The sequence below is a fragment of the Galeopterus variegatus genome, unplaced genomic scaffold, assembly GCF_000696425.1.
Source record: "Galeopterus variegatus unplaced genomic scaffold, G_variegatus-3.0.2 Scaffold3308, whole genome shotgun sequence".
Lineage (NCBI taxonomy): Eukaryota > Metazoa > Chordata > Mammalia > Dermoptera > Cynocephalidae > Galeopterus > Galeopterus variegatus.
Genome location: NW_007729419.1, coordinates 45,275 through 57,006, shown reverse-complemented (window position 1 = coordinate 57,006; position 11,732 = coordinate 45,275). Strand labels below are relative to the sequence as shown.

The 11,732-nt window shown below is 38.7% G+C and overlaps 1 protein-coding gene across 3 annotated transcripts in view; it reads right to left on the bottom strand.

Annotated features, from left to right (window-relative positions):
• Positions 1–4,474: 4,474 nt before the first annotated feature.
• LOC103600331 (zinc finger protein 709-like) overlaps positions 4,475–11,732 on the bottom strand; it is a 17,534-nt gene continuing 10,276 nt past the window's right edge. For 2 of the 3 annotated variants that reach the window (XM_008584599.1, XM_008584600.1), the window contains 3 exons: positions 6,907–7,033; positions 6,644–6,704; positions 4,475–6,256 (listed from right to left, as the gene is read on the bottom strand). In XM_008584599.1, the coding sequence (XP_008582821.1) occupies positions 4,765–6,256; positions 6,644–6,704; positions 6,907–7,033 (1,680 nt within the window). In that variant the 3' untranslated portion in view covers positions 4,475–4,764. The remainder of the gene's footprint in view (positions 6,257–6,643; positions 6,705–6,906; positions 7,034–11,732) is intronic. The other variant, XM_008584602.1, reaches the window with a different exon arrangement.

Sequence of the window (11,732 nt, the reverse complement as noted above, 5' to 3'; positions counted from 1 at the left end):
AGACAGTAACTTTCAATCACAACCCTAAATGTAAATGGATTAAATTCCTCACACAAAAGACATAGAGTGGCTGTAGGGATTAAAAACTAGATCCAACTATATGCTGCCCAGAAAAAAACTCACTGTACCTCAAAGACTCACACACCTAATACTGAAGGGGTGGAAAAATACATACACACAAATAGAAACCAAAAATGAGCAGGGGTAGTTACTTTTATATCAGATAAAAGATATTAAGCCAAAAACTATAAAAGAGACAAGGAAGGTCATTATATAATGATAAAGTGATCTATACAGCAAGAAGACATAACAATCATAAATATATATGCACCTAACATTGGAGCAGACAGATACATAAACACTACCAGGCCTAAAGAGACAGAGATAAAACCCAATATTATTAAAATAGTTGCAATTACATCTACAGTTTTACTGTTTTTTACTGTTCTTTTTTAGCCCTTGTTTAGTCCTGCTCTGCATGGACAATGTTATGCCTGGGTGAGTCAGATAACATCCAGTTTCATAGTGGGCAGTTCAGGTAGTATGGGAACTTGGGGGCCCATGCTGTGTTCAGTCTCATTATTCTTGTGAGTTTCACAAAAAACGTTTGAAGGTAGGTATCATATACATGGCCACATCAAAGATTATCAGAGCTCTTTAACAACTGGATATAGTCAATGGTGTCTTTAAATCTGAGATTACAGTAAGAATTCCAGAAACTCCAAAACTAATACAGAAATCTCATCCTTAAAATTCTATCCCTCAAGAACCACTCTAGGTAACAAAATGTTTTTGTCAGGATCTAGAGAAATTGAAATGACAGGGTGTATATATGGAGATAAATAGACAAAGAGAGAGAGACAGACACAAAAACAGAGAAAAAAGACCTTCCCATACATCAAGTGTGAGACTAATGCCTAATTATGAGACTTCTACATAGGTTATATTCTTGATCTTATATTAAATCCAGCTGCCATGTTTCAAAAATCAAGGCTGCTAAAATATGCATTTGTGGGAAAAAGCATGAAATGGTGATGATTACACAAGGAGTTGCCCAGCCGCTGAAATAAAATGAAGATGAATATTACTTCTTTTTAATTGCAATAAATATATATAATTATATATTGAGTAGCTCAAAGAATTTGGGAGAGGGTCAAACTTCCAGTAACAATAGCACTTTCACCTTTCAAAACTGGAAAGATGAGAAGTGCACCACTACAAAAAATCTGTCACAAAGTTCAAAAGAAATTCATGCCACTTTGTAGAAACATAAAATTGATCCCAAAGGTCTACTATCATTGCTGATACCACCATCTTCTTTCCCAGGAAACTGAAAGCCCCCTACAGTGTTCAATTCATTGTATCACTGATATCCAAAGGGAAGGGTCATGTGGCTACTTCTGGTAGGTGGCACCAACATCTTATGACTACATGCCAGCTATAAGAAACAGATGGCATCTGAGTTCTGACATCTTTTTTTGAGAAGCCCTGTTTATAATATTTTAATTCACTAACAAAGGCCAATGAAACAATGATACATTCAAACATTCAGGATGTATTAGTCTGTTTTGTGTTGCTTATAACAAAATACTTGGAACTGGGTGATTTATAAAGAAAAACGACATTTATTGCTTACAGTTTCTGAGACTGTGAAGTCCAAAGTCCATCTGGTGATGGCAATAGTGATCCAGGGGTCTCACATTGCAAGATGGCGGAAGCAGAGAGAGCAAACCAAACTCTCCTCTTATTTGAAAGCTCTCAGAACCACACCCCGACCACCATTTTTAATCCATTCACTACAGCACGGTCCTACAATCTAATCACCTCTTCAAGGTTCCACCTTTCAATTACCATAATAGGATTTCCCACCCCCTTAACAGTCATAGTGGGGGCTAAGTTTCTAATACATAAAACGTGGGGGACACAATTCAAGCTTCAATGAGTTTCAGGGATTCATAATTCAATCCACTACAAGATTCTAATTTCAAATTCTGTTCTCTTTAAACTCCCATTGACATTCCATGGGCCATGAGGGTAACCATCAGGTAACCAAATTTCATTCACATCAGTGTGAAAACTTCAATAAGCAGCTTGTGCAGGAAGTTGGAGAGAATGAAGGTGATGATCTAGGCATTCTTAAAAAGCCATGCAATAATTTTCCAAAGATATGGTACTTGAGCTGAGTCTCGGAAAGAGTAGAATCTAGCGCAGTGCAAAAGACACCTATTTACCACTCCCATTCACCACCATGGTAGACCCACTCCCACTCACCAACACGTTCTGTGTCCCAGGAAGCTGATCTTTAAGAACCACATTTGTCAGGCCCCCCACAGCTTGATTTCTGGTTGATTCAGCAGGAAAATGGGTGTACAAATACCTCATAGAGACTCCACTTTCAATTCTTTTCGGTATATTCCTAGAAGTAAAAATGCTGGACCCTGTGCTATTTCTAATTTTGTAGGAGTCTGTTACACCTTCTCCAACAATGGTTGTACCATTTTACATGACTACCAACAATACACAATGGCCACAATCACTGTACATCCTTGTCAGCATTTATTTTCTTCTGTTTTGATACTAGCTTCTAATTCTAATGAGTGCTATTAATGATTAGTGATGTTGAACATTATGTGCTTATGGGCCACTTTTCTATGTCTTCTTTGGAAAAACGTCTAAGTCATTTACTCATTTCTAAATTGATTTGTATCTTAGCTAGCTTTGGCTGCTAAAACAAAATACCATAAACCACATGGTTCAAACAACAAACATTTATTTCTGATAGTTTGGTAGGCAGATAAGTCCAAAATCAAGGCCCTGACAGATTCGCTGTCTGCTGAGGGCCTGCTTCTTGGTTCACCGACAGCTATCTTCCATGTTGTCAGATGTGGAGAGTGAAAGCAAGCCTCTAGCAAGCTCCACCTTCATAATCTTATCAAGTCCTAATTGCCACCCTCCAATACCAACTCCTAATACTATCACATGAGAAGGGAGATTTCCAACATATTTATTCAGGAGGGACACATAGTCAGTTCATCACTTTTGGCCCCTGACCTCCCAATATTATCTTTTTCACATGCAAAATACATTAATTTTATTCAAAGAGGCTCACTGTCATAACTTGTTTCGGCATCAACCCTAAACTCTGAAGTCCAAATTGTCATCTCAATATCATATAAATCAAATATGAATGAGACTTAAGATTCATAACAAGGAAAAAAACTTCCCCAGCTGTGAACCCGTGAAACCAAAATACAATGATATAGGACAGGCCTAAGATAGACATTTGTATTCTATCCCTTCACCACGATCTCTATCTATCTCTTTACCACAATCTCAGCTTTTTCTAGCACCCACCTGAAAACTCTTCCAGCCAATACGCATTACCTAGTTCCAAAGCCATTTCTACATTTCTAGGCATTGGTACAGCAACATATAAATATAATATATAAATATATACAAATATGATACATAAATTTATATAAGTATACATTTTATAGTATTAAAATATAAAAATAATATAAGATCTATTAATATGAACTTACATAAAAATAATAAAATTAAAAATACAAATAGATATTATATAAAGCACTCTTCTGACATCAGCATAATGCCATTAGAAATAATACAAGGAAAACTCAAAATTTTTAAAATATGGAGAAGTTAAACACTCACTTAAAAACCAACTGGATCAAAAAGGAATAACAAGGAAAATCAGAAAATAATAATAAAGAAAACTGAAAAAATAAAACTTATAGGACAAAACAAAAGCAGTGCTAAGGAGAAAACTGACTATGAGCATAGAGACTTTCTCAGATGAGATTACTGTATAATCATGCTTGTGTGTGCTGAGCTAATGTCTATGGGGCAGAGAGGGCTGCAGTGCCTGACGTTGTGTGGGTCCAAAGATGTGGGTTCTGCCACTGCTTCCTCCACCATCTAACCTTGCAGTCACCTGAGGCTGGTATAGAAAAAATTTCCAAAGAATGGGTCAGGCGTACAATCCCAAAGATGTTTCCTCAAAAAAAGGCAGAGAGAATTTGAAACGGAAAGCTTAGAAGTGGAAACGGCTGCAAGACTGGTCGTGGAAACACATGATATTGATATTCAACAATCAGGGTGCCCCTACAGAATCCCAACTAGGGACACAGCGGGGAATGTGTGTATGCCTCAGAACCCCAGTAATCCCAAAGATCTGACCCAGAAACACTACAGTAAATTTCAGGACAGAATCCAAAGTACTTACAGAACTATCTCACATCAAAAGTAAAAATCAACAATCCACAGATCCACTTTAAAAAAATTAGGCACTGGGCCGGCCCCGTGGCACACTCGGGAGAGTGCGGCGCTGGGAGCGCAGCAGCACTCCCGCAGCAGGTTCGGATCCTATATAGGGATGGCCGGTGTGCTCACCAGCTGAGCGCGGTGCAGACGACACCAAGCCAAGGGTTGAGATCCCCTTACCGGTCACAAAAAAAAGACAAAAAAAAAAATTAGGCACTGATAAGCATAATGTATGACCTGTAGTTCTTTCATGTTGTAAATTTTCTAGAGCATTACACATGAATTAATGGCCATTAGGCGTTCCATATTGCCAACATTTATAGGATTTCACTGAAGTGTGAGTTTTCACACAGCTTTTAAAATATTTGTTAAAATTTTAAACTTTCTTGTACTTTAAAAACGAATGAGGTTTCAATGTAGTGTGCATTTCTACATGTTTTTTAAGTCTATAGGTTAACTGAAGGCTTTTCCACAACCGTAAATTTAGGATTTGTTTTCAGTATGAGTTTTTTCATGCTTTCGAAAGGAACTGGAACAAGTGAAAGCTTTACCACATTCCTTACATTCGTAGGGTTTCTCTCCAGTGTGAATTCTTTCATGTACTCTAAAGGAACTGGACCTACTGAAGGCCTTACCACATTGTTTACATTCATAGGGTTTTTCTCCATTGTGAGTCCTTTCATGCATTTGTAATGAACTGGGACAGTCAAATGCTTTCCAACATACCTTACATTGATAAGGTCCATCTCCGGTGTGTGTTAACATGTGTCTCTGAACACTTGAGAAAGAAGTGAAGGCTTTTCCACATTTCTTACATTCATAGGGCTTCTCTCCAGTGTGTGTCCTTTCATGACTTTGAAATGAACTGAGACAGTCAAAGGCTCTCTCACATACCTTACATTTATAAGGACCATCTCCAGTGTGCAGTATCATATGTCTCTGAACACTTGAGAGAGAAGTGAAGGCTTTCCCACATTTCTTACATTCATAGGGCCTCTCTCCAGTGTGTGCCCTTTCATGCATTTGAAATGACCTGGGGTAGACAAAGGCTTTCCCACATACCTTACACTCATAAGGTCCATATCCTGTGTGTGTTATCATGTGCCTTTGAACATCTGCAAGAGAAATGAAGGCCTTCCCACAGTCTTTACATTTACAGAATTTCTCTTCAATGTGGATTCTTTCATGTCTTCGAACAGAACTGGGACAACTGAAGGCCTTACCATATTGTTCACACTCATATAGTTTCTCTCCAGTGTGAGTCCTTTCATGACACTGAAATGAACTGAGACAGCCAAAGGCTTTCCCACATACCTGACATTTATAAGGTCCATGTCCAGTGTGTGTTATCATGTGTCTTCTAACATCTGGAAGAGAAATGAAGGCTTTCCCACATTCGTTACACTCATAGGGTTTCACTCCAGTGTGAGTTCTTTCATGTCTTTGAAGGCAACTGGAAAACCTAAAGGCTTTCCCACATTCCTTACACTCATAGGGTTTCTCTCCAGTGTGAATTCTTTCGTGTTGTTGAACATAACTGGGATAACTAAAGGTTTTACCACATTGTTTACACTCATAGGGTTTCTCTCCAGTGTGAGTCCTTTCATGACTTTGAAATGAACTGCGATAGCCAAAGGCTTTCCCACATACCTTACACTGATAAGGTCTATCTACAGTGTGTCTTATCATGTGTCTTCGGACACCTGGGAGAGAAATGAAAGCTTTTCCACACTGCTTACATTTATATGGCTTCTCTCTGTATTCACCACTTTCATATGGTTTGTGTCCAGTGTGAGATGTGGTGTGCCTATTAAGGGATGAATGATACATGAAGACTTTTTCACACAAGCTACATTCACATGGTTTTACTCCAGGAGGACTTTTCTTATTCACATTAAGATTTGGAATCTGGCTGAAGGTTTCTCCACAGTGAGGACTTGCTTTAATTTCACCAACTTTCTCTACAATATGATTGCTGTAAAAAATGAGAAGCACAGTATTAATGGTTTATCAACTCTTTTACATTCATTGATATGTATTGGACTTACATTTTTACCAGTGTCAGGGAAAGTATAGGTTCTCTGCCCTGCCTGAGTTGTTAGAAAATGAATGCACTGAATAGGAGAGTTGACCACAGCTATGAAACAGTGACATTCAGATGTGCAGTATCTTAGCACTGTTTCCTATTTTGCAAACACTGAATATCTATGTCACACTTCAATATACACTTTTGGTAAACATTTTCCACAAATAATCAAACTTAAAGTTGGGGTTATTTGTTTTGTTTGCTTATTTTAAAAATTTTATGACATATTAAGATTCTCCCCAAGGGACAATTCTTTGTCTTCTGAATACAAATTACCTCAGATTTCTGCTCTGATTTTTGTACTGATGCTGAATACTCTGGTCTTTCCATTGTTTCCCTAAAATGTAGAACAAAAGAAACCATGATGAATTGTTACAAATTATAAAACAAAAATAAATTCTATGTTCACGACAGCTTCGACCATGCCTGATTTAGTCTGCAAAGTATTCTCTTTCCACCTTCCAAACAGTGAAACAGCACCGATAGGTAAGAAACAAATGTTCTCTAATTGACTGAGGGAAGGAATGTGTCATCCTTACCTATGGAAGCCAAGTTTGTATAGATTTCCCCCATGACATCTCTGTAGAGTTTCCTCTGGAAATGATCCAGCATAGCCCACTCCTCCAGGGTAAAAGTGACAGCCACATCGTCAAAGGTCACTGAGTCCTAAAACATCCCACATGTGTTTAAACAGCATGAGAAGACAACGCAGGATTGTATACTCAATTCAGAAAAGGTCAAAAGAAATTCTGTACTTTCAAATCATTTCTATTATAATAAATAAATATGGTCATCAGAATCATAACTCTGTCGATGCAAATTTAACAGCACCATGAAAACATGGAACTGACTTCTACATTTTTACTGTGGTCACTACAAGTTACTACACGCCTGATTGCTTTCCAATGCCAGCATCCTGTTCACCTTGAAGAAATGACAGGAATACTATACAAATGACGCAAATATTAGGACCATCATTCCTTATGAGAAAACATCTTCCATTTCCTTCCTTAATGCTGTTCACATCATGTAGTACTTCATGATGCACAGTGTAAAACCTGGATGAGGTTTCAATGACTGAGGAAGTAAAAGCATTGTCTTCTATTCCTTTCACCAGCATGACAGGCTGGAAGCCTATACAAATCCAACTTGTAACAAGGTCTAGGGAACCATGTTTTCCTGAAGGACTCCAGGCCATTACAAGTAGTTAAGATTCAGCTGGGAGAATAAAAATATTACTCTGGGAATGTATTAATTTTAACTTGGTTTTGTAATATTTGTCTGGATTCAGTGTTTTCTTTTTGTTTCTGTCACATTTCATTGTGCTAGGAAGTTACTGCGAAGACAGAGTTGAAGCACAGGAAGAAGGCATGGCACCTTAGACCTTCACAAAAATCCCCACACTCATGAGCCTCAGAGCAGCTTTCTGCTCATCCTTAGCATGCGCAGGAACTTCAAAACGTTCACGGAAAGAGTTACATTATATTTCAATTCTATTTTTCCACAAACTTTCATACATACACACACATACTAAGAAGGTAAGATGCCAGAGAAGCTCTTTATGGCAGACCCATAACAGCGTACATACCCTGTGCCCCTTGAGGAACAGGTTAAGAGTTGCAATTTCCAAGAGATTTCATTGACATCTACACTGGTTTTGATGAATTTAGTCATGATTATAAAATACTTAAAGGGTTCAGCAAGTACTTTCTTCCAAAAGAACAGAAAATCCTCTTTGTCGAATTTCAAGAAGAAATGATTCCTGATCAGCCAGTAGGTTACAGTACATTGTATAATGTCAAAGCAAAATGAAGCAGAAAAAAAAAAAGAACATGTTCTTAGAAAGAACTGTCCCCAAGATGCCCCCTTTCATAATATTTTAAAAATTCTATAATTCCCCAAAAAAGACTGTGTAAGAGTCAACAAAAGTACTTCTAAAGCTAATAGGAATAATGGACGTCACAGAATGAATGGACCTCAAGAATGAAGTGATAGCTTGCCTAACATATATCAAAGGTTCTGATACTGTGGACACCATAGTATTAGTGAAAAGATAAACAAATACCCCAAGGGAAAGAAAAAGGCTCCAGTGGCCTGCCATTTATATGGAGAGTTGATTAATGACAGAATAGGCATTGTAGAGTAGTGGCAGACATCACCGACTCTTTAATGCAAGAAACAGAACAGGTATCTAATCTGAAAAATTTTACAGTAATTCTTTTTATTCCAGGGATAATAACCAATTTACTGTAGATTTAAAGTAAAAGATAAAACCATAACAATTTTAAAAAGTCACAGGCATGCAATGTTTTAACACAAAATTCAAGGGTCAGCCACCAAAAAAAAAAAAAAAAAAGCCACAGACAACTTTTTTTTTTTTAACGCAAAAACACAGAAAAAGGGTAAGCCACAAAGGAATAGACTGATAGGTTCAAATATATTAAAATTAAAGGAGGTAAAAGAAAAAGTAGATAGGAAATATCTGCAATACACGCAATATAAAAGGGTTAATGTTCAGAGTAACAATGAATAAACATGTATTAAAAACTAGGAAAATAATGAAAACATATTAAACAGAAGTTGAAAGACATGAAAAAAAATCCATCTCTTTATTAAAGAGGATATAGCAAATAAGATGATAAATAGATTCCAGTTCAAAATGCTAAGGACAATACTTATTCATTAGATAATCCCAAGTGTCGCTGGCCATCATGAAGACAAAGTTAAGCACATGTGGAGGAAGCTGACTAATAACTTCACTGCTATGTCCTATACAGGAACTGATCATGCTCTAAAGCCCAGCAATTTTTTCCTACTGTTCTGAGAATTTATCATGCATTGGCACTTGCAGACTGATACTAATATGATACGAAGAATATTGTTCACAATACCAAAAAATAAACTTGGAGAAGCCCGAACACCATAATCACTGTAATGGGTGAGTGAACTGGACGGCCTACAACATCAGACACCAGCATGCGTGAAACACACTGGGGCAAAGAAACTACTGGAGGCAAACTTTTTCACTGTGTTTCCACTATACTCATTCATTCAAAGTTCAACAGAGGCAAAACTAAAAGCACACTGTTTAGTGAAAAAAAAAGATGGTAAAGGTAATAGGAATAAAAAGAATCAGGACAATGGTCATCTAAGGAGCATGAAGACTGGTCAAAGAGAGGAGCAGAAAGGGAATCTGAATACAGCCTAAAACACAGATATGGGGGCCGGCCCATGGCTCACTTAGGGGAGTGCAGTGCTGATAACACCAAGGCCACGGGTTCGGATCCCTATATAGGGATGGCCGGTTAGCTCACTTGGGAAAGCATGGTGCTGACACCACCAAGTCAAGGGTTAAGATCTCCTTACCAATCATCTTTACAAAACAAAAAAAAAATGAAGGTGGCCTCAAGCAGGTGCTAAAATGGCATGAGAGAACAAGTAAAGGTGCCTGGCCTGGGGTTTTTACCGAGGTTGGTGGGGAGGTAGAGTGAGAGTTCACGCACAAGGGAATGGCTGGCATGGACTGAATCCTTTGTCAGCAACAAAGGAGAGACACCCCAAGCTGTTTGATCATTCTGTTTTGATGTGGCTCACAAGAGGAAGAGGGAGAGTTGAGGAATTCAACCTGTAACCAAGTATCAAAAAATGGTGTCAGCATTTCTGCTTTCTGGTCTCCTGTGTAAGAAGCTTAGATGACTCACAAGAAAAAAGCTGACAAACTTAAAATCAAAATCTTCTTCGATCCATCAGAGAATTGAGGTCACAGAGCAAACCAATGACTGTGAAACTGGAGAGAAAGGCAGGAGACGTAGTCATTTTGAATTATGGCCAGAATATTTAGTTCCTTAACTAGGCCTGTCGCCAAAAGAAATCTATTTTAACAAAGTCTAATCACTGGAATTTTTCTAGAACTTAACTGACCTGTGGGGAAGAAAACATCCAACCTTAATCCTCTGTAGCCTTCCTGCCCCACCTAAGGGTGGGGGGATGAGAAGCAAGAAAGAAGGTGATAGTTTTTTCCCCACTTCTGACAACCAAGTAAGTGGTGTCTTGTCCAACACCACTTGTCCACCCTCTGATTCCAATTAGGTGTCCTACAGCTCAATTCACCTCTAACACTAACCGCCCAGAGTTAGCATCAGACTCTACAGGTTAAGGGCTTAGTCCCCCAAGACTGCCTCCACCTTAGCAGTGAACCAAAATGGGGTGCCCAGGCTACACACATTTCTGCCTGGTGGACTACAATTTCAGGAGTTTCCAAGACACACCTTCATGATCATTAGTTTACTAGAATGACTCTCAGAATTCCAAGAATACAACTTAGGAACAACCAAATGAAACATACGCATAGGGCAAAATATGTGGGAGGGCACAGAGCTTCCAAGCCCTCAAGAGTGTGTCACCCTCTGAACACCAACCTTGAACCTGAGAACCCCCTCATTTAGAAATTTTATGAAGGTTTCATTAGTTAAGCTGATTGATTACTTCACTAGTCATTAACAAATAGCTAAATCTAAATTTCCAGCACCTCTGCCCTCCACAGAGGTTGGAGGTTGCGGGTGAAAGTTAAAAACCACTAATCAAGGCTTGATCTTTCTGAGAACCAAACCCTCATCCTGAAGCTATCTAAGGAATTCCAAGAATCATCTCACTAGAACAACAGACACTTCTATCACCCTTATCTGACAGGAGTTTTGAAAGATTTGGAAGACTTGTAGTAAAAACTTTAGAGAAAGGCCAAGAATCTTTCTTATAAAACAGAAGACCAGAACCCAGGGTCACAGACTCATTACAAGACTGAGAACAAATCATGTGACTATAGAAGTCTTCACTTCCACATAAAATGTTCAGTTAAAGCCAGAGAAGGCAGAAGCAAGGTCCAAGAAAAAAATGAAACACAGAACAAGAGCAACAAATAGATCATAGTAAAAAATATGGTAGTTATTAATCCAACTATATAAATAGCCACTTTAAATGTCAATGATCCAAATACAATTTTAAGTGAATAAAAAACAAACAAAGGGCCGGCCCAGTGGCGCACTGCTACAGTGCACCGCTTGGGAGCGTGGCTGCGCTCCCGCCGAGGGTTCGGATCCCACATACAGACCGGTTCCCGCTCACTGGCTGAGCGAGGTGCGGGCACAACACCGAGGGTTCCGGTCCTGGTCGGGTACGGGCGCGACACTGAGGGTTGCGATCTGATGCCGGACACGAAAAAAGACAAAAAGAAAAAAAAAAAAAAAAAAAAACCTAATATGTTGTTTAAAAAAAACTCAGGTTAAATATAAAGACATACAGGGGCCGGCCCGTGGCTCACTCGGCAGAGTGCGGTGCTGATAACACCAAGGCCATGGGTTCGGATCCC